This window comes from Syngnathus typhle, linkage group LG20 (assembly GCF_033458585.1).
Source record: "Syngnathus typhle isolate RoL2023-S1 ecotype Sweden linkage group LG20, RoL_Styp_1.0, whole genome shotgun sequence".
NCBI lineage: Eukaryota > Metazoa > Chordata > Actinopteri > Syngnathiformes > Syngnathidae > Syngnathus > Syngnathus typhle.
This window is the reverse complement of record NC_083757.1, coordinates 8,290,391-8,317,756: the sequence shown is the minus strand read 5'-3', so window position 1 is coordinate 8,317,756 and position 27,366 is coordinate 8,290,391. Positions and strand designations below refer to the sequence as shown.

At 45.5% G+C, this 27,366-nt stretch overlaps 2 protein-coding genes across 12 annotated transcripts in view; one reads left to right on the top strand and one right to left on the bottom strand.

Annotated features, from left to right (window-relative positions):
* Positions 1-424: 424 nt before the first annotated feature.
* On the top strand, positions 425-9,033 carry bloc1s4 (biogenesis of lysosomal organelles complex-1, subunit 4, cappuccino). 2 transcript variants are annotated; one of them, XM_061266555.1, is made up of 5 exons: positions 425-865; positions 1,406-1,477; positions 1,563-1,664; positions 2,580-2,714; positions 6,849-9,033. In XM_061266555.1, the coding sequence occupies exons 1-5, from the start codon at positions 548-550 to the stop codon at positions 6,903-6,905; spliced, it is 684 nt and encodes a 227-aa protein (XP_061122539.1). In that variant the 5' UTR covers positions 425-547; the 3' UTR covers positions 6,906-9,033. The 2 variants fall into 2 exon arrangements, with proteins under 2 accessions (XP_061122539.1, XP_061122538.1); XM_061266554.1 differs by lacking the exon at positions 6,849-9,033 and adding an exon at positions 2,921-3,350 and having other exon boundaries at positions 434-865.
* ripor2 (RHO family interacting cell polarization regulator 2) overlaps positions 3,261-27,366 on the bottom strand; it is a 41,969-nt gene continuing 17,863 nt past the window's right edge. For 8 of the 10 annotated variants that reach the window (XM_061266548.1, XM_061266546.1, XM_061266550.1 and 5 more), the window contains exons 2-23: positions 22,163-22,283; positions 21,458-21,625; positions 21,228-21,306; positions 21,108-21,131; positions 20,900-20,953; positions 19,816-19,965; positions 19,298-19,361; positions 19,140-19,183; positions 18,830-18,955; positions 18,612-18,760; positions 17,623-17,752; positions 12,863-13,238; positions 12,290-12,510; positions 12,041-12,207; positions 10,871-11,033; positions 10,673-10,805; positions 10,438-10,599; positions 10,140-10,298; positions 9,683-9,879; positions 9,502-9,585; positions 9,333-9,423; positions 3,261-4,198 (exon numbers count right to left, since the gene is read on the bottom strand). In XM_061266548.1, the coding sequence (XP_061122532.1) occupies positions 4,098-4,198; positions 9,333-9,423; positions 9,502-9,585; positions 9,683-9,879; positions 10,140-10,298; positions 10,438-10,599; positions 10,673-10,805; positions 10,871-11,033; positions 12,041-12,207; positions 12,290-12,510; positions 12,863-13,238; positions 17,623-17,752; positions 18,612-18,760; positions 18,830-18,955; positions 19,140-19,183; positions 19,298-19,361; positions 19,816-19,965; positions 20,900-20,953; positions 21,108-21,131; positions 21,228-21,306; positions 21,458-21,625; positions 22,163-22,283 (2,963 nt within the window). In that variant the 3' untranslated portion in view covers positions 3,261-4,097. Of the gene's footprint in view, positions 4,199-9,297; positions 9,424-9,501; positions 9,586-9,682; positions 9,880-10,139; positions 10,299-10,437; positions 10,600-10,672; positions 10,806-10,870; positions 11,034-12,040; positions 12,208-12,289; positions 12,511-12,862; positions 13,239-17,622; positions 17,753-18,611; positions 18,761-18,829; positions 18,956-19,139; positions 19,184-19,297; positions 19,362-19,815; positions 19,966-20,899; positions 20,954-21,107; positions 21,132-21,227; positions 21,307-21,457; positions 21,626-21,848; positions 21,867-22,162; positions 22,284-27,366 lie in introns of those variants that run through there. The other 2 variants (XM_061266544.1, XM_061266553.1) reach the window with 2 other exon arrangements.

The following is a 27,366-nucleotide window of genomic DNA, read 5'->3' as shown; positions in this document are numbered from 1 at the left end:
GATGAGCTGGATGAAGTGGCTGGGGAGAGGAAAGTCTGGGAGTCCCTCCTAAAGGGACGAGCATCTTGACCTGAATTAATTGATCCTCGATAGAAAAAAACACGTTTTTTTTCCTGTGCGGCTTGGCGGCCCGGTACCAAGTGACCCACGGATCGGTTTCACATATAGACGTCTAATAGACGTCTAATAGACGTCTAATAGACGACTAGCCCGTAGACGGCTATAGTATAGATGTCTAATAGATGTCTATCCTATAAACGTCCACGGCATAGACGCCCATTTTTATTCCACTTTTAGACCTTTTTTTTATATATATACGCGTTTTAGCCGAGACGTCTGGGTAGCATATAGACGTCTAATAGACGTCTATTGGACGTCAAAATTGCTCCCAGAATTCTGGATCGTAATGCTCGTGGCACTAGTTTGACCCTCGCAGTTGCCGTCGTTCTATCAGTCATGTGACCTAGTCAGCAGACGATCCTAACACGGTTGTAGTTTTGCGGTACCTCTAGCGGCATTTACCTCACCAGCTCACCTGCCAGGCGACATGGACCATCGTCGCGTCGACAGGGTGGGCATCCTGTCTCCCCTGGAAGAGTCGAGCGCTGAAATCAGCAGGGACAGCGGCATCGTGTCGCAGAGCGCCAGCAGCTTGTCCATGGTGAGCGACATCCTCAGCAGCGGCACGGTGTCGCAGAGCCCCAGCTTCGGCGCGGCGGCTAACGTCGTCGCGTCGCCCTGTCCGAGCTTTCACCAAGCGGCTGCAGCGGCGGCGTCCCAGCACGGCCCAGAACATCACGACGCGGACCTGATGTTCGCAACGCTCGCGTACTCCTCCTACGTGAGGGCAACAGCGGGAGAGGAGGTGATCATCTGACCAAAAAATAAAACAAAAAGCTAGCTTTAAACTGGCTACTTGTTTTGTTTATTAATTGCAGCAATGTCTGACAACAATTATGGTTCATGTCAAGTGCAGTTTAAAACAGGGGTTCTTTAACTGCCACTGTTTTGCTTAGCAACGGAGAACTTCTTCAAATTTCTTGTTTTGAATGAGCTCTGTTTTAAAAAAAAATCTTAAGTCGAGGATGATGCACCCTTTTCCTGACAGGGGTTACAGCTTAAGTTATGGGGTTTTACATAAGATGTTTAATTATGTACATGTTCATTTTGACATTCTGTGTTAACAGCAGGAAAGCCCATGCTGGATGGAATGAAGCGCAGTATCAGTGTTCAATGTTGAGTGAATGTGAGTGATGCCTGCACGTGTGTAGATGCCTCCGTTTTATGTGGGAAGTCACTCGAAGGCTTTTTGTGTGGTTGTGTGCATTTCGTCTTCCTGGAGAAAAATCTAAATCTAATGATTGAATTTCTGCTACTTATCTGACGCAAACTATTTCTCCTCCAGATTCTATGCTTGGAGAAAAGCATGGAGGAAATGTTGACCAGAGTGGACGAGTTTGTCGGCATGCTGGATATGGTACGGTAGAGGCGCTTCAGGTCAGACCTCACAGATAGGTGTCGTTTCTACTATTTTACTGATTTATGTTTGTATTTGTCTACAGATTCGGAGCGACACATCACAGATTGTGAGTGAAAACCTACCTCAGGTTCAGCACAAGTCTGAGGAAATGAGACAACTGTATAGGCGCATCGACAAGTTAGAGGTAAGCGATGGCTGTTGTTTAGTACCGTAATTTTCGGACTATAAGTCGCGGTGTTTTTTTTTTCATAGTTTGGGTGGGACTTATACTCAGGAGCGACTTATGTTTTCTTTTCACAAATTTTTACTTGATCATTAACACATCACTTACTTACAAGTATAGTTGACCACTTCACATGTTATTTTTAGTATAGTTGATCACTTCACATGCTTTGATATCTTTATCTTGAACATATTCAAAACATGAAAAATAGAGAGAAAGAAATCAAATAAAGTAATTAACACTTTAAAGCGCCATATCCTCTGGACATGTCCTCTGTCACCAGGATGACATAAAGGATGAGAAATTTGATCGATGGATTTAATGATTTGGAGTGACACAAATGCTTTGATAATATTGTTGTTTATGTGATAGTTATTTAAAATATAGTTTATATATCGTTGTATGGGCCTGTGGAATAATTTGAACTGCGGCGCGGCACACGGCATTGTTGACAAAGGACGATCGATAAAAGACGAGAAATTTGATCGATGGATTTAATGTTTTGCAGTGACACAAATGGTTTGATAATATTGTTGTTTATGTTTGTGTTTGTCACGTTAGCATACCGTATCGTTTAGCCTGTTGTTGCTCGTTCATGTCTGTTCTTGGTGTTGGATTTTGTCGAATAAATTGCCCCCCAAAATGTGATTTATACTCCGAAGCGACTTATATATGTTTTTTTTCACATTTTCGGGCATTTTATGGCTGGTGCGACTTATACTCCGAAGCGACTTATAGTCCAGAAATTAGGGTATTAGCTTTTTTATTTTTTTACTTCATGCATTGTCCTCTTAGATGTGCTAAGATGAGGGCTAAAAAGGTTGACTTTGGGGGCAGTGTCAATCAAAATGTTCCAGTGTTAGCATTTGCTCGCAGAGCTTTGTCAAGATGGTGGGAGCCAACGTTGGAGCCATGGAGGAGCAGTTGACCCAGGCGGAAGGAGAATTCGCCACGCTACCGGGTGCCTTCAAGAAGATCTTCAGCACAATGAGTGTGCCCGGCTTCTTAAATGTAAGGCTTGCAATTCAAACCCTCGGGCTGTTTCCTCTTATTTACTTTAGTCATTAACATTGGCACTTTTGGGTGTATTTATTTGTATTCTGCCCTCCTTGGACGAAAATGATTTCCACGATTATAGTAATTGGAACATGGAAAATGTTGGTCTTTGAGCCGATTCAGCAATGTAATCTTTTGGGGCGGGGGGCCTGTTGTCATAGAAATCAAACAGCCCACAAAGAACAGCTCCACATCAGCAACATCAAGAAATCCCTCGAGTGTTCAGCACGGACGACTACATAGTCACGTCGCAGCAGGCCAAGCAGTGACACATCGCAGGGGCGTAACATCCACAGCCAAGCAATATAGCCAACAAGTCATAGGTGGCCTGTCAGCTGAAACTGGACTGTAGCAAAAAAAAAAAGTGGTTATTTTTAATAAGTGCCTAAACGCTTTTGTTTTCCGCTGGTTGTTAGCTTTGTAACAAGCCGCCTGATGCATCTTCCCACCCAAGAAGCTTTTTTTGTACGGTTTGTTGTATGGGGAAAAAAAAGCATACTGTTTGTTGTAAGTCGATTAGTCTATTTAATCACCGCAATCAATATGGACGTCAAGTATTACATGTACAAAATACAGCCGTTCAAAATCCAAGCACTTGTTTTCAGGTTGCCTATGCATTTTTGAAGCAAGGGTTGTTTTTCAGACAGGAATATTGCAGGCAAAATGACTGTGGGGTGGAAAATACATTCTCATTTCAAAAAGAAAAACAAACAAATTTGCTTTGGTCGCAATAAATTTCTGCAGTCAGAGTAAAAGTATTTTTTTCGGGAATATAAATCATTAGCTCCAAAATAATGATTAATATTTAAAAGAACTTAAATTCCAATTAAATCAACAGAGATCATATTGTTTAATATTTGTAAAAAGTAAAACACCTGATTTAGCACAGAATTAGCAACCCATATGCATAAAGTCTTCTGCACTTTTTACAGCAGGAAAAAAATAATGTGAAAAATAAATACGTACAATCAAATCACATTTCCGTACAGAATTGCACTTGGAAAACTGCACGTTTAACAAGACTAAATCAACTCATCTGCCTCTTTTCTTTGGCCATGGGACGTCAACAAAAAACAAACCCCAAACGTACCCCAAAGCCGCGTGCAACGCTTGAAAAACTTAAATATACACATCGGACTATTTACAGGTGCAAAATTGTGGTATCGGGGGACACGCGAGCTTTCACAGTAAGCAGTGAGCGTGCGAGATGTGAGTGAGTGGTGTAGGCAGTGAACGTTGGTGCTCTCCAGTTGAACCCCAAATATACCTGTGGGCGCATATTGTGCAGACATTTGCTTTGTGAGTTTTGTCCATCCACCACACCTCGTTGGCGTCTCATTAAAAGTCAGTGGCGACGGCGGTCTCCCGCCGTACACCCAAGCCAATCATTTCCCCCGGCACTGTGTTCAGTTGCTCGTAGGCTAGACGGCCCTCCTCGCCTGCAACCCAAAGAAAATGCATTCACTTTCAGAGAATTCGTACACTTGTGTTATCAGCAGTAGAATAAGTAGGTTGCACAACATGCAGCCGTTTCTGACAGTGGAAACTGGGCTGATCTCATATTAAACTATTATGACTATTGTTATATCTATTGGCATGAACGCCACCTAGTGGTGGTTGTGCTGTCAAGTGGCATGGTGGTACGAGATGGTGTATAATTGGGTATCGAATTTGGCCCAGGCACATTGGCTATCCTAAAACATGTACTACAGTCAAACCTCGGTTTTCGAACGTCCCGGTTCTCGAACAAATAAGAATTCGAACATAAAACTCGAGATTTTTTTGCTTCGGTTGTCGAACCAAATTCGGAGATCGAACCTCACGAGATGAGCCGGCAGGACCCGAGAAAGCCCGACCGCGCGGCCGACTGACTCCGTTCGTTGTTATTGTGTTTTCGTTACTTTGAGGATTGTATTAACCTCTAATCATGCCTCCAAAGAAAGCAAGTTTTAGCAGTAAAGCCATCCTTAAACACAAAGACGCTCTTAAAGCAATGAGACAGTGAGCGCCCGGCGCGCTGCGGTTGCGCGATCGGACCAAATTAAGCTCCTTGCGCACTGAGGTCCACTTAAATTTGGAAAGTACATCAGGACTTTAAAAATATTTTCTAAATTTCAGCAACGGCTCTGTCACAATAATGCGACCAGCGCGGTGCAGTTGTGCGGTCCGCGACGCGCTACGGTTGCGCGTTCGGCGGTGCGCTGAGGTTGCGCGATTGGACAAAAACGGCCAAATAGAAAAATGTTTAAAAAAGGCATTGGTTTTTTTGGCTTGGAACGGATTAATTTTTTTCCCCATTATTTGTAATGGGAAAATATGATTCAGAATTCGAACGTTTCACTTCTCGAACAGCCTTCTGCAACAGATTGTGTTCAAAAACAGAGGCTCCACTGTATATGTCAGGGGTGTCAAACTCGTTTTTTTCGCGGGCCGCATTCTGGTCATAGCTTCTTTCGGAGGGCCATTAGGACTGTCAACCCAAATAAATGTATGAGCACCTCATATTGTATACAATAAAAGCTATAAAACAAACTGTCAAAAAACTCGTTTTCAAATTAAACTGGTCAGATATTTAAAAAAAAAGATTTTAAAAGTGAAGACAATTTGCAATTCTAGTAATGACACATGAATTTGATGCACAATCTGTCTTCGCGGGCCACATAAAATGATGTGGCGGCCCGTATCTGGCCCCCCGGGCCTTGAGGGTGACACCTGTGGTATATGTTAAAATTAGAAGAACCCATTATTATGGCTAAGTATGATTATGTGTTAAGTAGATCATTACTAGACAAGATATGTTATTAATGTGCAATGTTTTATCCAACCTGTATTAAACATTGGTGTTCCATCTAGTATACATGAATGTATTAAGTTGAGAGGAGACATCAAGGGTTAATAGTAAAAAATGAGCAAAACAGGAAACAACTGCAGAGAACAGTCATGCGCAATGATTGCTGTTTTGAGCAAGGTTGCCAAGGCAACCAGTGGTTCCCAGCTGAAAGTCAGGTGAAGAATGCACAACCCTCACATACAGTGACGTGCGGTGAGGTTCATGACTGGGGAGGCACTGACGTCAACGGTAAAATTTGTACGGCACCTAACCATGTCACAAAAAAGGTTGGGGAACGCTGCTCTAGTGTGGCTTATTCTTTATTTAATTTGAACTATTTTAATTAAAATTTCATATCAGCAGTCTTCACACATAAAAACACCCAATAAAGCACATGGAATCAAAAACTTGTTTTCGATCGTGCGTACCACTCCGTTCCGAAGTCCCGTTGTCCAAATCAAACCTTTTAACTCCGGAGTTGCTCTTCCTTTACTGATGACCTCCTGCTTCGACCGAAAATCCATCGTTGAAAATCGTTTGGATATGTAATCCTCAGTTGTAAAACGAAATGTAAAAACGAAAAAAAAAAACGAAACAAAACGTATGTAAAACGAAATAAATGGACGACTGCTCCTCAGTTGTTCACTGTAAATTTGAAGTGGCGATCTCTTATTCGACAGGTAGGCGCATGAAGCATCCCGGGATCACTAGCACCCCCTGCCATAAGGCTGGAGAACCTTTTTTTTTTCGTAGCCTCCATAAGGTCTCTTTTCAGACACGATGTTACGGACAGATGACAAAAAAACTAGTTATTATATACATCCGCTGAACTACAGAAATTAGTTAATATACCCACAGTGTTTGAACACTTAAACAGGGACACAAAGACAGAGAGCAGTTCTGTCTAACTGCATAGCCTGTCAACATAGGCAGCCGTGTGATGACGCAATCCTCAGAGGAGGCTAGACAGGAAGTTGGCTCTTCCGAGGGAATGGTCTAATGGTCAAATGACCAGTTCGTCTTCACTTTCAGCAGGAGCCTGATTAATTGAATCAGGTGTGTTTAACGAGGGAAACTTGGAAAATGTAGGGATTCGGCCCCCGAGGAAAGGAGTTTGACACCCCTGGTCTAAGGTTTTAAAATAACTATAGAAATTCAGCGATTTTGGTTCAAAATGATACAAACCTATTGAAATTAAATGGAAAATGACTTCATAATAAAAACAACTGAATTTGTTTTTCTTCTTTTCATGATGGCAGGGGAGGCGCACGTCCCTGCTCACATATCAGCTGAGAAATTCGCTGAGACAACATTAAAATATCATCTGAGAAATCCGCTGAGACAGCATTAAAATATCAGCTGAGGTCATGCATACCAGGCTTTCCGTCATTCCACACATTCCGATGAGGTAATGCCAGAGGAGCTAACGAGCCTATAAGAGCTTGGCTTCGGACGAGAAAAGGGCTCTTCCTGATCAGGGCGATGACCCTGACGCTGCCCGGAGTAAAGAACGCCGCTTAGACGAAACGAAGATGGGTTTTTCATTCTTTTTGAGATTGGACCAAAATCTACTAAGATGAATTTCCAGAGTCTTCGAATTGGACTTTGTCAAATTTTAAGCTTCGAATTAGACTTCGTCAAATTTTAAGCTTCGAATTAGACTTTGTCAAATTTTAAGCTTCGAGGAAGGCAGAGGAGACAGCCGCTTCTGGCAGCTAGGGGAAGACGCCAATGTAACGGCGTAGGCTAATCTCCTCCTCGGCAGACCTTTCCTCTTTTTAAACAGGATTCGGATTTTGGAACAAAGGAGAACTGATCACTCGACTTGTTCAATCAAATAGCATTTTAGACCTTTTGTCTCCTGTTTTGTTCTGAGATTGGTGAGTGGAATTATTGTTGTTTGTTCAACTTGTAATTCTTTTTCTTGCCTATTCATTAAATTTCTCTTTAATCCTTAATTTGGTTATCGATTATTTCGTATTAACTATGTTCAGCATGGTTTTATATGCAGTAATTAGAACTTTAAATTTTCTTTATTTCTCTATCATAGTCAATTCTTTAAATCCGTTCAATTCTTTTTAAAATGAAGACAGCTTTAATCCTTAACATCAGGTATTGTCAGATCTGGTTCGAAATAGTCATCTTAAGGTCAGCTAGGGCGAATGCGTGCTAGTGTAAATAATGAATCCCAGAGGTCTAAACCAGGGGTCACCAAACTACGGCCCGCGGGCCCGCCAACCCTGAACAAAATGTATTTTTAAACTTTTTTTTTTGGTCATTTTGCCTGCAATGACTGCGTTTCCCCAGTAGATTTACTACCGGAAGCCGTGTTAGAAAGCTCGGTGCACACTCACAAGTGCGTGTACGGACATGGCGCACTCGCGCTCTATTTGTATCAGTCCCGAATTTAGAGCGTGGGCTGTGACGACAGCCTTCTTGTAATTTGCGCGCTGAGCTTTCAGATGCAGTTTTGCGCTAAAGCCACCCACAAACCTTCCCCTGGAATCCTTCCATTAAAATGAGTCGCCCAAGGAAAAGTAAGGTGGACACAGTGGCGAGCGTTTAAAAGAGAGTGGCCAATTTGGCTCGACGTACGCGACGTGACGTTCAGCCACATGAACGTCAACATCAACCCGTCACAGATCGAGGTAAACGGACCAACACCTCGGATCTCGCCTAAGAATTGCCACAACAAATTTTACTCCAGACTATGACGCACTAGCAAACTTTAACAAAAAAGACAGCGGTGTCTACAAGCCTACTGGAATTTACAAAAGGATTATAAGGAAGGAACACAAGAACTTTAAGAGACTGCTCATATACGTCAGAGAGATTCTGCTCTGACAACTGAGCTGAACTTTTATCTGTTAAGATTGTGCATGGCACAACAGAAAATTAATGTTCCATGTTTTTTTTTCTATGAAGAACCCATAGAGAGTTATTTAGTTATTATTTATTTCCTGTTTTTTCTGTGAAGAACTCAGAGAGGGTTATTTAGTTATTATTTATTTCATTAATAGTGTTATTATTTGTTTCCTGACTTTTTTTCTGTAAAGAACCTGGAAAGGGTTATTAAATAACCGTTATTTGGTTATGTGTGGCTTTCTGGAAAACAATAAAATTTTTAAGCTCCCCTACGATCGTCACACTTTTTCTGTTACAAACTGACACCGGCCCCCCATCAGAGAAGGGAAAGGTTATGTGGCCCTCACAGGAAAAAGTTTGGGGACCCCTCGTCTAAACAAAGACATCTAAATATATCCGAGATTTAACAAAAGCTCAAAATCAGACGGAAGAGAGTCAAACAGTAGGGCGCGGTCTGATGACGTGTCTCGACCTTAGTTACCCTGTGCAAGCGTGGCTTGACTAACGGGATTGGCGTCATAAAGAGATTAGATTGATTCCTTCAGAATTAATTTAAGGTGGTTAGCAACTCGGACGAGTCTCTTCACCCCCGGCTCATTTAACCCTTTAATGGGAAGCCGGTCGCTTAAATATAAAAAGTGCGGATTTGACAGTGCATTAATAAGTTGGAGATTGACACCTTGCCATCCATCCACGTTAAAAAACACAAGCTGATTTGAAATGAAGACAAATAAGCAACAGTTAGCATTTTCTGAGAAATGCAATTGTCAGGTTAAAGAAGCGAGATACGACAATGAGCTCTTTTTTACCCATAAAATGATATGAATAATCTCTTTAGCCCACCCGACTACAAGGGCACCACTGACTCTTGGACTGACCAAAGGTGAGGAGCGTTTCTATGGCGACGTGGCGCAGCTCCTCGTCAGCCGCGTTGCACAGCGCCGCCACGACTCGGACGCTCTCCGCCGCCTGCAAAGTGAAGTACAACTTGCACATTTTTGGCTATGATGGTGAAATACGGTCGGCAAAACATGGGCCGTCAATGACCTGTAGGCAACCGAGCGCAGCGCACGCCGCTCTCTGGCTGTGGACACCTGCATCAGACAGCGCCTCTGCGTAACACTCCAGCGCCTGGTGGGACACAAACATTTGGCGTGAACACGCTTCAAACCAAACAACGCAACTGACAAAGACAGAAAAGAAAATGAAAGCAAGTGACAAGAGTGACCTTGTTTCTAAAATGGGCATGCGGCGCGGCGGCTGCGTTGGCAAGGTAGTCGGCGGCCGCCTGGTTCACAATGATGTCGTGGGCGGTTAGCAGCGAGGCCAGCGTCCTCAGAGTGGTGCTGTGGGGCCACAGGGCCCAGGCCGGCACCTCTTCCAGCACCGAAATATCTCCACCTCCCAGGCGCTCCGCAAATGACTCTGAAGGCGACACACACACACATTAGTTCTTCCAGACTTGTGTCATATCGTTTTCATGTGTTTGCTTGTGCTCGGTTTTTTTCCCCCTAAAATGTGTGGTTCTTCCTGCATTTTAATGTTCCCAGAATTTGTCCAGTTTTTATTTGCGGAATTTATTTACAAAAATATCTGGATTCATAGAAGGCATTTTTCCTCATGAAATTTATTACGTATCTAAATCGATTGCAATTGTCAGCGCATCATGAGCTAAAGCAACTGACCTTCTGCGGCCAAGTGCAGCAGGTGTGTCTCCATGTCGCCAACTTGATGTTTCACCACGTACGCATGAAACTGGAAAACGGTCACGACCTCCTGCCACGGGCCGTTTGACTCGGGAAGGTCGTTTGCGTCCACCATCTCGCGCGCCACCAAAGGGATCACTGCAACGTGACGACAAAAACGCTCCATGAGAAGGGGGGGGGGCAACATCTTATGCAAGTCAAAAAGAAAAAAAAATGACATGAACAAAATGGCCTCGTTATGACATTCTATTTGAATCTAACAAGAACAAACTGTGACCTGCTTGGCAGTTTTGCGGGTATTTCTCTGATAGTGTTTGCTGGTAGCGCCGCGTCATGTGACCGGCCACTCGTTCCAGCGTGGTGTGGAAGAGTCCAGAAGAACCGCTGCACTCTGCCCATAGCGCCAGCACCCCGTTGTGCTCTGCCAGGCCCAGCACCACTGCAACGCAACGATACAGGAGCGTCATGCACTCTGCCAACGGAGCGTCAGATGTCGCGGCTTGGGCACGCACCCTGGGCCAGAGATGACAGCGCCCCCGGGTGGTCCGCGATGCTCTCGGCCAGCTCCTCCAGGAGGGCCGTTTGAGACGCCATCTTGATGAGGACGCCGCGACGGCGCCACGGGCTCACGCTGTTGCTCAACACCTGCACAACAAAAAAACAGAATGTCTCTACGCGTCACTTTACGGCCGGGCATTTGACGTCCGTGCCTGGACAAGTCGTCGGCAGTAGCGCAGGTGTGTGGCGAGGGCGGTGTCCAGACTGTCGTTGGTGGTGGTGGTAAGCGGCAGGGCGCTACCGGCCACGCTGTTCCCCACCCCTGTGTCCTCCGTCAGCGCCTCACTCAAGTGGCCTCGCGCCTCCGCCTGCTCCCTGTTGACACACAACAATATGTCGAGAGAGAAAAATGAAATCCAAAAAATAAAAAATAAAAGTTACAACTTCGCATGATTGATTTATAATTACCGTTTTTCCATGTATAATGCGCCCCCATGTATAATACGCACCGAAAATTTGACTCCTACTTAAGTCCGTAAACGTAAAATTATTTCAGAAAAAAGATCATCTTTGGGAACAACCGGATGTTATTCTGCCGGTCAGTATCACTGCGCATGCGCTAACAAACTCGATAGCGAAGAAATGTTTCGGATTTGTGTAGGGTACATTGTGACAGTAAACGAGCTGGTGATCGAGCAAGCGTCTGATACGAGAGCATTGTGTTCGTATGGAGCGTGTTTGAAGTGAACAGCAGCGAAGAAAGCGCATCTGTAATGGCGGCCTCCGTATCATAACCGGATTTAAAATATAAATATATATATATATATATATATATATATATATATATATATATATATATCTTTTTTTTTTGTACCCATGTATAATGCGCACGCCAAATTTTAGGACAATAAATTAGTTATATTTTGCGCATTATACATGGAAAAAAACGGTATCTGCAAATCTAAAATTATTCTTGCAACTAACCTGACACAATAGACTAGGGGTGTCCAAACTACGGCCCGCGGGTCTAGTTTTTATTGGCCCGCAGCAAATTCTGAAAACATAATTAAATACGGCCCGCACAAGAAGCTCGAGCTCAACTCTGTTGCACTTCTCAGTTTCCACACTAGATGAAGCCCGCCAAACAAAGCGTTTGACGTCCCCCCCCGGAAGAGAAGCGAACGTGCAGCGTTTAACGTCCGATTAGCACACCCGCCCCCCCCCGGAAGAGAAGCGAACGTGCAGCGTTTGACGTCCGATTAGCAACGCTGAAGACAATCGAAAAAAAATATTGGCTCCCGGGCCCCTTCAATCTGGCCCTGCTTGTAAAAAATTTGGACACCCCTGCAATAGAGGAACACATAAAAAGATTTCAACCTCACCCGATTGGGCCAGCGTCAATGTCAAACGTCGGCGGCATGGCGAGGACAACGGCAACCGAGTCGTCATTGTCAAAATCGGACGTGTTGAGGAAGTCAAAGCTCTCCAGTGCACTCTCCACCGTCAGGCTGAGATTGGACGAGCGTCTCCTGTGGCCCGACAGGCGGCACTAATGGCAACAGCACCCCCCCCAAAAAGGTTAAGGTTAAGGAGGAGGGGCAGCATAATTCAAATGAGGGGCTGGGGCTCACCTTTAAGAGGTCCTCCAGCCGCATAACCATCTGCTCCATGTCCTGCAGCTCTCGGCATCGGTGCGTCAGCGCCTCCAGCGTCAGCAGCAGCCCGTGGATGGCGTCCTCCAGGCCGCCCTCCGCCAGCAGCCCTTGGTCTGCCTCCGCGCCACCCCCGTCCGCCTCTGACGTCAGACGCTTAACCAGCTGCCGTGTTAGGTTGCCGCCGCCGTCCTCGTCCTCTGTGGTCATTCATTGTTGGATTAACAGTGATTCTTTTGATTATTTCTGGGCTTGTGGAAGTGCCATTGTGAGAAAGAAAACTAAAAGTTTGGATTCCAAAGAAAAATATTGTCACTACTGTGCTGTATGAGAAATATCAGTTTACAAGTAAAATATTGAAAATAATTTTTTTGGGAGGTGAAAAAAATCTGTTCACAAAAAATACTGATATCTTTTTGGTGAAAAAACATATCCTTGAAAAAACGTGTTTTTTGCTCGAGAAACTGAAAAACTGAGAGAAAAAACTTGTCAAACATGTCAACTGACAAACAATGCTGAAAACGGATTAACTTATTGTTGAACTGTTGCAACCTTGTTCTAGCTGGACAGGCTTGAGGTGCTCAGCGTGGTCCAGGAAGACGTCCTCTGGCGCCACGGTGGGCGGGCGTACGATGCGCTGAGACTCGGTGCATTCCCACTCAGAATCCTCCAGGCTGCCACTTGTCCCGCTACCAATCTCCTCGCCGCTGCCACCGTCTCCCTGATCATCCTCGTCCTCCTCGGCAATGGAGCCGTCCCGCAGCCTAGAGGGCGAGGCGCACACGTCCGTGTCGGGCGGCGTGACAGTGATCTCCGGATTGGACAGTGCCGGCGAGTGGGAGCTGGGGACCGGGCTGGGGCTGGACGCGTCCGAGAAGGCGAAGGACAGACGCTTGCCAATTTCAAACACGTCGTCCGGGAGAGTCGACTGAGGGAAGGAAGGGGGGGGGAAGAGGAAAGGGAACAGGTGGGGAGGTGGGCCAGGGTCAGAACTTGTCTACTCTGAAAAGCGTTGCCGTTTGACAGGCAATGAATACACTTTAGGAAAATTAGGACATTTTTGTCAAATTATTTAATTTAAAAAAATATTTCATGCCAATATATTTTGGGAAATATTCTTTATATGAATATTTATCCATCCATCCATCCATTTTCTGTACCGCTTTGTCGTCACAGGGGTTGCGGGCGTGCTGGAGCCTATCTCAGCTGTCATCGGGCAGTAGGCGGGGGACACCCTGAACTGATTGCTAGCCAATCGCAGGGCACACCGAGACGAACAACCATCCGCAATCGCACTCACACCTAGGGGCAATTTGGAGTGCTCAATTGGCCTACCAAACATGCTTTTGGGATGTGCAAGGAAACCGGAGTGCCCGGAGAAAACCCACGCGGACACTGGGAGAACATGCAAACTCCACACAGGGAGGGCCGGAGGTAGAATCGAACCCGCACCCTCCTAACTGTGAGGCGGACGTGCTACCCAGTGCGCCAGCGATGTATGAATACAGTCAAACCTCGGGTTTCGAACGTCTCGGTTCTCGAACAAATTAGAATTCGGACAAAAAATTCAAGCTTTTTTTGCTTCGGTTGTCGAACTAAATTCGGAGGTTGAACCTCACGAGATGAGCCGGGAGGACCCGAGAAAACCGGACCGCGCGGCCCGTATGCCGACTGACTCCGTTCGCTGTTATTGTATTTTCGTAACTTTGAGGATTGTATTAACTCTTTAATAGGGGTGTAAATCGCGGGTTTTGTCACGATACGATATAATATCGATACAAAGAACTACGATACGATATTTGCCGATATCTGAAAGCCTGCTGCGATTCAATCACGATATATCGCGATATAGTGCTCTACGATCGATTTTTTTTTTTTAAATAAAAATATAGAACAATATCCTGATTTATAACAATTCATACGCAAAATCAACAAGGTACTGCAAACTCTTTATTTAGGAAATTACAAGAGTATTGCAGTATACAAAGTGCTTATTTTAACACTTTAAACTTTGATGTCGTGTTTTTTCTTGAAATGTGCGGCGAGATTTGTGCTCCCTGAATATTTGATCACCGCATGGCAGGATTTACAAACTGCACGTGTCTTGTCGGTTGAGCCATCTTTTCTTTGGAATCCAAAGTGCTTCCAAACGAATGACTTGAAGCCTAAAGGGGAGCAAATTTCCTCGTCTTTTTGGACACTAGCCATAGCACCAGCCCAGGAGCAGCGTACTAGTTGTCGACTCCCCTTTCACGTGCCTGCTCTGCTCTGCTCACAACACAACAACGCCGGGCGCACTGCTCCCGGAAAGAGGAAGCAAGCAACAATGAACTGGATTTCAAAATAAAGTCGCGTCTAATGTCCGAGGTCAAACACGGCGATATAAATTGATGTTTACGTTTAGCATCGATGCCAATAAATCGTAGAGCATTATATCGATTCGTCGATGTGTATCGATTAGGGGTGTAAATCGCGGGTTTTGTCACGATACGATATAATATCGATACAAAGAACTACGATACGACATTTGCCGATATCTTAAAGCCTGCTGCGATTCATTCACGATATATCGCGATATAGTGCTCTACGATCGATATATATATTTTTTTTATAAAATATATAGAACAATATCCTGATTTATAACAATTCATACGCAAAATCAACAAGGTACTGCAAACTCTTTATTTAGGAAATTACAAGAGTATTGCAGTATACAAAGTGCTTATTTTAACACTGAACTTTGATGTCGTGTTTTTTCTTTAAATGTGCGGCGAGATTTGTGCTCCCTGAATATTTGATCACCACATGGCAGGATTTACAAACTGCACGTGTCTTGTCGGTTGAGCCATCTTTTCTTTGGAATCCAAAGTGCTTCCAAACGAATGACTTGAAGCCTAAAGGGGAGCAAATTTCCTCGTCTTTTTAGACACTAGCCATAGCACCAGCCCAGGAGCCGCGTACTAGTTGTCGACTCCCCTTTCACGTGCCTGCTCTGCTCACAACACAACACGCGTGCACTGTTCCCGGAAAAAGGAAGCAAGCAACAATGAACTGGATTTCAATATAAAGTCGCGTCTAATGTCCGAAGTCAAACACGGCGATATAAATCGATGTTTACGTTTAGCATCGATGCCAATAAATCGTAGAGCATTATATCGATTAGGGGTGTAAATCGCGGGTTTTGTCACGATACGATATAATATCGATATAAAGAACTACGATACGATATTTGCCGATATCTTAAAGCCTGCTGCGATTCATTCACGATATATCGCGATATAGTGCTCTACGATCGATTTTTTTTTTTTTTTAAATAAAAAATATAGAACAATATCCTGATTTATAACAATTCAAACGCAAAATCAACAAGGTACTGCAAACTCTTTATTTAGGAAATTACAAGAGTATTGTAGTATACAAATCGCTTACTTTAACACTGAACTTTGATGTGGTGTTTTTTCTTTAAATGTGCGGCGAGATTTGTGCTCCCTGAATATTTGATCACCGCATGGCAGGATTTACAAACTGAACGTGTCTTGTCAGTTGAGCCATCTTTTCTTTGGAATCCAAAATGCTTCCAAACGAATGACTTGAAGCCTAAAGGGGAGCAAATTTCCTCGTCTTTTTGGACACTAGCCATAGCACCAGCCCAGGAGCCGCGTACTAGTTGTCGACTCCCCTTTCACGTGCAGCAACGCCGCGCACTGCTCCCTGCTCCCGGAAAGAGGAAGCAAGCAACAATGAACTGGATTTCAAAATAAAGTCGCGTCTAATGTCCGAGGTCAAACACGGCGATATAAATCGATGTTTACCTTTAGCATCGATGCCAATAAATCGTAGAGCATTATATCGATTAATCGATGTGTATCGATGTATTGTTACACCCCTAATATCGATTAATCGATGTATATCGATGTATCGTTACACCCCTAGTATCGATGTATCGTTACACCCCTACTCCTTAATCATGCCTCCAAAGAAAGCAAGTGGGAGCAGTAAAGCCATCCTAAAACACAAAGACGCTCTTAAAGCAATGCGATAGTGAGTGCCCGGCGCGCTGCGGTTGCGCGATCGGACAAAATTAAGCTCCCTACGCACTGAGGTCCACTTAAATTTTGGAAAGCACATCAAGACTTTATAAATATTTTCTAAATTTCAGCGACGGCTGTGTCACAATAATGCGACCAGCGCAGTGCAGTTGCGCGGTCGGCGGCGCGCTACGGTTGCGCGTTCGGCGCTGCGCTGCAGTTGCGCGATCAGACAAAATTAAGCTCCCTGCGCACTGAGGTCCACTTAAATTTTGGAAAGTACATCATGACTTTAGAAATATTTTCTAAATCTAAGCGACTGCTTTGTCACAATAATGCGACCAGCGCGGTGCAGTTGCGCAATCGGCGAGGCGCTACGGTTGTGCGTACGGCGGTGCGCTGCAGTTGCGCAATCGGACAAAAATGCGCAAATGAAAGAATGCTTAATAAAGGCATTTTTTTGGTCTTGGAACGGATTTTCCATTATTTGTAATGGGAAAAATAGATTCGGAATTCGAACGATTCGCTTCTCGAACCGCCTTCTGGAACGGATTGTGGTCGAAAACCGAGGTTTCACTGTATTTAACTCCCCCAAAATCTATTGAATTACTTAAGTTGAAAAATGGTTTTGTTTTGAGTGTGAAATAAAACACCTAACATATTTTAATGACGCAAAAATCTATTTGGAGAAAAAAGATTTTTTTTTTGGCAAAAGAAACATTTAAGGAAAACTCGTTTCACTTCAACTCAAAAATTAATTTGTACTCATAACAATGAAACTTTATTTTCTAGATGTACAAGATTTCTAAGTTGGGGAAACAGTTGCCATTTTGTGAGACCAAAGCACAGCGAAGAATGAAATGCGGAAATTTGGAGCCATTTGCGCACCGCATGCAGATACACTGAAGCGAAGGAAGTTGCTGCCAAAAGTGGGCGGGCTTTGCAAGGGGTGTACGGGGGACAGGACCAAATGCCACGCCAGGCCACACGCACTCACGTAGACCTCCAGGCTGGACTTCGGCCTGGGCGCAGACGGGTCGCCGAAGGAGCGCGCGCGCCGGAAGGTCTCCAGCAAGGCGTCTTGAAGTGCGTGCAGAAAGGACAGAGGATGGCGGTCCGCGGGGGGGCGGCGCCATGTCTTTGGGGGCCGCAGGCGTGCAAGCGGTCAAGGGTGGGCGGCGTTAGTCGGGGGGGCAGGTGCGCAGCAGCTCGAGGAGCTGACATACTCAACATGCAACAACGCCATCCAGCGTTGCTATTGGAGCCCTGACAAGCGCTACTCACAAAGAAGGAGGGGTCCTGGAAGGTGGGCGTGTCCGGGGTGCCCTGGCTGTAGATGGACACCCGTCTCTGCAGCGCTGCCGCCTTGCTCACGTTGCCCGACGAGAGTGTCAGGTCCTCCACGTCGAAGGGCCTGCGGGACACAAAAAACATCACTGCTTGCTACCACCAACGGGACACTCGATTAGGCATGCCAGAACGCAATTGGGTCTTTATGAAAGAAAGATGTTGTAGAGCCACTGACAAGACATTCAACTACAACTGAGGGGGGGGGGAAAAAGCCTTTCAGTCAAAAATAAAACAGTTTTAAAAATGCTCCAAAAGCAAGGAAATATATTGTAAATTAAAGTACCGTTTTTTTCCATGTATAATGCGCCCCCATGTATAATACGCACCCTAAAAACGGCATGTTGATGCTGGAAAAAAGCCTGCACCCATGTATAATACGCACCCAAATTTTGACTCCTACTTAAGTCCGTAAACGTAAAATTATTTCAGAAAAGAGATCATCTTTGGGAACAACTGGATGTTATTCTGCCGGTCAGTATCACTGCGCATGCGCTAGCAAACTCGATAGCAAAGAAATGTTTCGGATTTGTGTAGGGTACATTGTGACAGCAAACGAGCAGGTGATCGAGCAAGCGTCTGATACGACAGCATTGTCTTCGTATGGAGCGTGTGAACAGCAGAGAAGAAAGCGCATCTGTAATGGCGGCCTCCGTATCATATCCGGATTAAAAAAAAAAAAATTTTTTTTTTTTTTTGTACCCATGTATAATGCGCACACCAGATTTTAGGACAATAAATTAGTTCAATTTTGCGCATTATACATGGAAAAAAACGGTATATACATGAAGAAAATTCAATCAACATTAAACAAAATTTTAAAAATTAAAATGTTGTACAAATTCAATCAGATGACAATAAAAAAAAGTGACCTAAAAAAATATGTCATTCCATATTCAATACAAAATTATGATGAGAGTACTTACGACCAGATGACCTCCAGGTTGAGTTTGATGGTGGCCAGGTCGTTGATGTCCACGGCCACCACCTGCGGCATGGCGGTGAACAGCTCCTTGGTCTCGCAGATGACGCTACCCACCAGCAGGTGGGTGGCCAGACCCTTCAGCTCCGTCACCTGCCGCCGCGCCCAAAAGCAATCAACCAATCTGCCTTTTCGCAGTCTTCCCGCACAACAAACCGCTACCTTGATGTTAATCAGCTCGCTAATGAGTGGCACGAAGATCATCTGATCGCTGTCCCAACTCTGGCGGGAGTTGACCTCGATCCTCCCCTTCAGTTTCCATCGCTGCCGACCGTAACGCATGAAGATCTGCCACACAGTGTGGATATGTGGAAACATACAAACAGACCATAATTCAAAATACTTGTCAGAGTTGGAAAGGAAACTTAAAAACACTTTTATTACAAAATATGCACACTGTATGTATTTTGTGAATAATACAATGACTTTTACATCTAATAAAAAAAAAAAGGGGGGGGGGTGCGTGACTTGCCTCGTACTGGTCTCCCGGACAGAGACGGGCAAAGCCTGCCAAACCTGACAGAGAACAAGAAGACAAGAGTTCAAATAGATGAAAGGGGGGCCTGGCTTCACTTTCAAGTTCACATAGTCGCTAAAGCCAAGTAAAAAAAAAAAAAAAGTCATACTCACCTTTCATCTTAATGTGAAATTCCCCAAGCAGGTTCTCCAGATCGCCCTCAAACGCGCTCATGTTCTGAAAGACAACTGTGCTGATGAAACCTCAAATTCCTCCATCTATTGTACCTAAAAATGACCACCTCAAAACAAAATGACAGACTTGCCATGCCTTTTTTGCAACGGCTCCTAAGGGCAGCCTAGTGGCCTAGTGGTAGAGTGTCCGCCCTGAGACTGGAAGGTTGAGGGTTCAAACCCCGGCCGGGTCATACCAAAGACTATACAAATGGGACCCATTGCCTCCCTGCTTGGCGCTCAGCATTAAGGGTTGGAATTGGGGGGTTAAATCACCAAATGATTCCCGAGCGCGGCACCGCTGCTGCTCACTGCTCCCTTCTCCCCCAGGACGGATCAAAATCACATGGGGATGGGTTAAATGCAGAGGAGAAATTTCCCCACACCCAGATGTGTGTGTGACGATCATTGGGACTTTAACTTCAACTAAAATTCAAAGTAAGAAAGAATGTGAGCACCTCTGTGTATTCTTTGTAGCGGCGGTTGACTTCGGCGATGCTCTCCTTGGTGGCCTTGGTGGAGGGCGAGCAGGTGAAGGCCCGCTTCATGCGACTGGCTCCTTCCCGGAGCCGACTCTGAATGCAGAAGGCCTCGTACAACTCGTCCACCTGCGCGGGCACAAGATTTCACTTTCAACTCAAGTCCAAATTTTATTTTACTATTTTTTTGGCTACTTTATTTTGTAGAACGTTTCACGACCGAAGCTTCGCACAAGTTGTCATTGTTTTGTTTTTGTGCACCGCAAAAAACAGACGACGATTCATTGGCGGGCATTACAAAGCCTTTCAGTGTTTGTTTTAACACTGGCTGCCACCTTGTGACCACACACACACACACACACACACACATTCTCAGAGCGCCTCCAAGGACTCAATTTGGTCCTTACTGACATCCTCAGGAAGCCTGTGTGTGTGTGTGCGTGTGCGTGTGCGTGTGCGTGTGTATGTGTGTATGCGTGTGTGTGCGTGTGCGTGTGCGTGCGCGTGCGTGTGCGTGCGTGTGCGTGCGCGCGCGTGTGCGTGCGTGTGCGTGCGTGTGCGTGCGCGTGCGTGCGTGCGCGTGCGTGCGTGCGCGTGCGTGTGTCCGTGTGTTTTTATTGTCTGCCGGGTGCTCATTGGACGTCTCCATTGGTGCGATGGCCTCTTGTAACCATGGCAACGTGGGGAGCAGCACGAATGCGCTACGGTCACATGTGATTGGACGTGCGGCGACAACGCGCAGGAAGAAAATTTGCACGACCTTGAAGATGACGAACGCACATTGCGGAAGAAGACGAGAGAAAAAATAAAAGAAAGAAAACAAGACAACCAGAGCATCCTCAGTGGTAGTCTTTTTCTTTTCTTTTTTTTTTTTTAAAATCATCCAACAGGAGTTGGCAGCCTGATTTCCTTTTGGGCCAAGTGGGGAGCAATTGTAATTGACTTAAATTGGGGGATTTAATTAACGATGTTGACGTTTGTAAAGGGATTTCTCGAAATGAGCCATAAAAACACAAGTGATCCAAAACGAGAAAATAGATTGGCTGCGTTTTTGTTTGCTTACCTTGCTGATGTGAAACTCCAGCCGTCTCATGTACCTCTCGATGGCTTTGATTTGCTGCAGAGAGCAAGACGGGATTACACGTGACACGCCTCGGCAAATGAGTAGTTACACCAAGAGCTGCATACATGTCATTTTACAAAATATACTTCAAATCTTCAAATCTCGCCCAGCATTTCTTTCCCCTCCCTTGCACGCTGTCCTCACTCACCTTGTCCAGATCGTAGAGAACGCCCTGCACACCAAGAAACAAACAGAAGAAATCATTTTTGTTCCTTGTGCACTTGAGATTCCCTTGTTTAAATCTTGTTTAGAATTTCTTGGGACTCACCAGACGAGAGTTCCTCTTCATGTCCTTCATGAGCATGGTCAGCTTGTCCAACTCGGCCTGGTGCACTTCCAGATATTCGCTGACAAGTATACAACGTTGGGTACATCATCACTACACTTAAATGTGAAAAATGACATGTTACAACACTGAAGGCGCGCACATTTTGCTCTGAAAGGGCCATAAAGAGAAAGACTGAGTGTGAATTAGCGCGGCTCAACTTTCAAACTCACTCTAGGCCTTGTTTGAGTGCGGTGTAGATCTCCTCCAGTCTTCCGGGCTGAGGCTCTCTGGAGCCGGCGCTGCCGCCGCCGCTCCCCTTGTGGCCGGACAGTTGAGGCTTTTTGGGCTTGGACACCGGCTTCTTCTGCGCTACCGAGTTGCCCATGAATGAGTTACACCTATGCAAAAAAACACACACGTGCGCACATGTTGAAATTTGGCAGATACTCGATCAAAAAGCTACTTGAGGCTAGTGACGAGTCTGGCGCCTAAACGGCGCAATTGTGCGTTCATTTTGGAGGCTCTCCGTGTGAAGAAGTGAGGCCGATATGCATAGCGTGTCGGGCACGTGTGCTGACAGCGAAGTACGATGTGTGCATGACCCCCTCAAGGCCGACCTACTTTCGAGGCGGCTCGGACCGAGTCAAGAGCACGTCCGCACTCCCGCCTCCTGACTAGTTTAAGGCGACGGAACGGCTCTCGTCAACGCTTTAGGAAATGTCAGCTCCAACGGAAATGAGCGCGAGGGGGAGGGAGATGAGCGTGACCTAAAACGCGACAATGAGAGGCGGGGAATAATATTTCAATATCCATGTCTCTGCCAGCAAAAAAATAAAAAATACATGCCCTAGGAGGTATCAGGACATATTTTTGGGATTCATCATCATTGCTACCGGTCGGCCGGGATGAACGAGCGTGGGCGATTTGAGCCTTACCGCGAGCGACGCTCCTGTAAGGTGCTGAAGCCGGCGAAGGATTGACTGCGGATGATCCCATTGGGCCCTCCCGGTGAGTGCATCCCGGTGGCCATGATCTCCGGCTTGCGCGGTGACACACCTGCCGACAGACGCATCGTCACAGTTGAGACAGACACTCCAAGCAACGGCCAAGCGATTTTTCGCATGATGGTCTCCTCCTATAAATAAGGCACCGGTCGCTCCGGATTTAGCTGCAGCGCGACTATTTTAAGAAAGCGCAACCCAAAGCCGATGACACTTCAGCGAACATGCTGAAAATAGATAAGACTTGAACTCGTTTCGCAGTAAAGGACTGCAGAATCTTCAGGAACACCCGAGAGTGATCGGTTATTCAATCGTTGAACTAGTTTCCTATTAGTCGTCAATTCCCTTGATGAAGCATTCAAGAAATCTGAGTCCAACAGTCTGCAATTTTTTTATTGTGTTGGATTGTAAAAGAAAAGTGAGAGCAAAGATCTTTTGCCTCTGTGCCCTTTATCGATTTAACTCATTCATTTATGTCCATTTCTCATTGAAATTAACTTTGTCCTTTTCCAATGACGAGTCAAGGAGCCATTTTTATACGGCATCCTCAAATTTGGGTTGTTGGCTGCACTAAACAAAGCACTGAAGCTCAAGTGTGTGTGCGTGTGGGTCAGCGTTCTTTTTACATAAGCTGCCTCATCCCATTTTGTCTCTTGTTGCCATGGCGAGGCTAATTCATACAGGCAGAAAGATTTAGCAGCCTTGTTCAAGCGTGCGCACGCGCACACATACGTGCGTGCGCGCGTGCACACGCATGCCCACGCACACACACACACACACACACACACACACACACACACACAGACACACACAGACACACACACACACACACACAGGGGATGACCTGAGGACACATCTTTCAGTTTGTTTCACTTTTGGCCCTTCACCATGTTCTGAAGGGAAGAATGTAGAAGCCCAAAGGCGGCGATCGCTCTCCCAAATTGACAGTCCGGGTCTCTTGCTTGGCCCCGGAGAAACAAGCGATGGCTGCGTAAAACCTGCTCGCTCGTCCCCTACAGAGCCAGCAAGAAACCCTCGTCACACCTCTTTGGAGGCTGTCTCAGGATGCTTTTGTGCACCGGCGGCCCTGAAAGCACTGACTGGCAGCCTCATTCAGACGCGTGAAAGGCCGCCGGCCGACGGGAACGCCGAACGAGAGCGCGCCGCTATTATTGAGGTGAGGGCGCGACGTGGTCGGCATAGCCGGAACTCCATCTTAGTTTGGAGAGTATGGGAAACGCACCTTTCTAAACAACACACTAATAAATACAGTCTAGATATTGGACCAAACTAATCATAATCACTACAATCAATATTGTGTCGATACAGTATTAGCTACATGGAGATAATGACCCCCCCCCCCCCCCCCCGACACGTGTGTGTGCGCAATTGTGTTTCAATTGTAGGTCACGTCACGTGCGTCAGCATTAATGTGCTGGCCACGCGCTGCCGGCTGAGCAGATCCAGTCAGGTGTGGCCGGACCGCGACCGCTTATGACATTTTCCTGCCTGCCATTGTTTCTTTTAAAACGGCAAAACGGAGCTCGGGTCAAAGTATGGTGGACGGAATGAAAGCAAAAATGAGGGCTGCATACATGTCGGCTACCCGCTGGTAGAAAGTCCGGTGGCTACGCTGGAATGCGGCCACTACGCAAGCAGGGATCAGCTCGGTTGTTCCGGCCTCTTTTTTAGCCAGAGAACACGAGCATTCCTTTCACTGATAGCGGCCAGTGCTTGTGCCACACGTAGCATGCCTGACATTTTGCTTCACTGTTAGCTCAATGCATTCCTCGCCAAAGTCATTGCATGTGCAAGGTTCAATTAAATTGGTTGAAAGTGACTCTGAATCATTTGCATCTGAAAAATACTTGGTCAGCAATACGTATAGGCAAGAAAATAGCAAAACAGACAGATTATCAGTTTAGGCCCCTAAAACGCTTACGGCAGTCGTGGTTGGCCAGCTGCTGCTCGCCAGAGGTGCGCCTCAAAGTATCATGTGACACCAGGGGAGTGGTGGAGCATGTGGCACATGCCACTACCCCCCCACGCCGTCATACTATAACAGCGAGTTGGCGGGGGGTGAATAGTAGGGGTGTAACGATACATCGATACGCATCAATTAATCGATATAATGCTCTACGATTTATTGGCATCGATGCTAAAGGTAAACATCGATTTATATCGCCGTGTTTGACCTCGGACATTAGACGCGACTTTATTTTGAAATCCAGTTCATTGTTGCTTGCTTCCTCTCTCCGGGAGCAGTGCGCCCGGCGTTGTTGTGTTGTGAGCAGAGCACGCGCGTGAAAGGGGAGGCGACAACTAGTACGCGGCTCCTGGGCTGGTGCTATGGCTAGTGTCCAAAGAGACGAGGAAATTTGCTCCCCTTTAGGCTTCAAGTCATTCGTTTGGAAGCACTTTGGATTCCAAAGAAAAGATGGCTCAACGGACAAGACACGTGCAGTTTGTAAATCCTGCCATGCGGTGATCAAATATTCAGGGAGCACAAATCTCGCCGCACATTTAAAGAAAAAACACGACATCAAAGTTCAGTGTTAAAATAAGCACTTTGTATACTACAATACTCTTGTAATTTCCTAAATAAAGAGTTTGCAGTACCTTGTTGATTTTGCGTATGAATTGTTATAAATCAGGATATTGTTCTATATTTTTTATTAAAAAAAAAAAAATCGATCGTAGAGCACTATATCGCGATATATCGTGAATGAATCGCAGCAGGCTTTAAGATATCGGCAAATATCGTATCGTAGTTCTTTATATCGATATTATATCGTATCGTGAAAAAACCCGCGATTTAGTGAATAGCCTCCATGGTTTTGCTTGGAGATAACAGGAGGAAGGGTGAGGGAAGGTTCAAGCACACCCCTTCCTGCCCAACATCCCCTCAGGGGCCAAACAGAAGGGAAGGGGCGGCAGATAGCCTAGTAAGGAAGGGATGGGGAAATAGAAAGTAGGCCAAAATCACGACAGACTGGAATGGCACTCAAGTGAGAGCAGACCTCCAAAGAGCCTGAAGAATGTGACCTCCACAAAGTTAGACTATATGTCCTTTTAGCTAGTGTTCCATCAAAGGTAAACGGTTCAAAAAACATTTTGGGAATAAAAAGAGAACACAAGCATTCCATTAAACATAAATTACGCAATTATCAGGGAAGAGAACGGCGAATGAAAAACACTGAAAAGTAACCGGGGTCTGGGGGCCGCATGCCCCCCCCCCCGCCGATGGGGGCCGCAGTGGGCCACAGGCCCCCATTGGGGGCTGCAGGGCTCACAGGCCCCCATTGAAGGCCGCAGGGGGCCAGGGGCAACGCCCCGGAGGGGGCTCAGGGGAAAAAGCTCCCTGGAAACTCCTGGATTTTGGCAGTATAGCAACCCCAAAACCATTAATTTCATCTCTCAATTTCAACAGTTTTGTTAAAAAAATATTCCTGCTTGGTGGGGTACCAAGGTAAATATAATACAGTCAAGCCTCGGTTTTCGACCACAATCCGTTCCAGGGGGCGGTTCGAAAAGCGAATCGGTCGAATTCCGAATCTATTTTTCCCATTACAAATAATACATTTTTTTTAATCCGTCCCAAGACTTTTTTAAGCATGTTTTCATTAGCGCATATTTTTCCGATCGCGCAACTGCAGCGCACCGCCGAACGCGCAACCGCAGCGTGTCGCCGACCGCGCAACTGCACCGCGCTGGTTGCAGAGGCGTAGCCAGGAACTTTTCCAGTAGGGGCGCGCGCCCACAGGCCCCACAACCAGATGTTTCAATGTAAAAAAAAACGTATATTTTTAACATATAGTTCCAGGGTAATAAATCAACTCAGTAATCAGTAATAACTTGGAATTTCTTAGAAGTACAACCTATTTTATTGAACATAGATCAGCATAGATCAGTTTCTGAATTCAGCCAAGTATTGCTAATAGAAATCAAGCTATACCAATAACTTTTTGTAAAGGAACAGAAAACATGAAGAACACCTGAACAGAATAGAACTTGCTATAAGAAAAAGTTACAAGAATACCACGAAATAAAAAACAGAATGGAACTGTAGAAGAAAGCAACTGTATCATATTTAACTGTAAAGCTTAATACAACAGGAGTCGCCTGTTTCCATCATTGGCTGCAAATTTCAAAACAATTGCATTAGCATCAATAGGCAGCTGATTCTCAATGTTGATGACAGATAGAGCATGCAGCCTCTCTTCAGTCAGTGAAGACCTCAAGTAGCTCTTTACTCGCTTCATAGTAGAGAAAGACCTCTCGCAAGAGGCACTGCTGCACCCAATTGTCAAAGCAAGTTCATAAAGTGAAAGAATGCAAGGAAAAATCTCGCCAAGATCAGTGCTAATAGACATCACACTGTCAATTGAAAATTCAGTCTTGGAAGCTTCATGCCATCTTTTCATGATGACTCTGCGTGCAACTCTTGCCTCAGCCAGGAAATCACTCTGGGAACAAAGCCCATAGAATTCAGTTATGGCCAAGAGATCATCTGAATTCAGAAACTGGTCATTCTCAATGAGCACTCGTTCCCTCATGATCATGGGCTCTAGAGCTCCAAATCCCCTCAGGAATTGCAAGGTTTTGTTGCTGAAGCGGGACTTCATTTCTCCCACCATCAGGCTCACAACATCTGAGCAAACATGCTTAGCAAGAACTTTAGCATCAGGAGCAGACATGGCATCAGTTCTCCTATCAGGCACCTTGTGGGTGACAACAGAGTCAGAGAACTTCTCAGGTAACTTGGCCTTCCTTCTCTCTCCTGACCTCAGAGTGACAGGGAACTCATATTTTCCAGCTAGAGTCAGACACTGCTCAAAAAATCCATCAGACCAGTCATCTTGAGATAACAACTCCAATTATATAACCTACCCATTTTTTGCTGAGTAAGAGTTGCATACCGATCAGGAGCTGGATCACCATCAAGAGCAGCAGGAGAACCAGCGGTCTCATCAGCAGCAGTAGCACTAGCTGTACCAGTTGGCGTTGCACTGCCACTCGTGCATGCAGAACCATTCTCAATAGTGATTGTGACACTGGCATCATCCTCTTCCATGCAATTCTTTGCTTTAGGTACACCAAAGAAATCGGTAATTCGCTTTTTATTCATTTTCATGTAG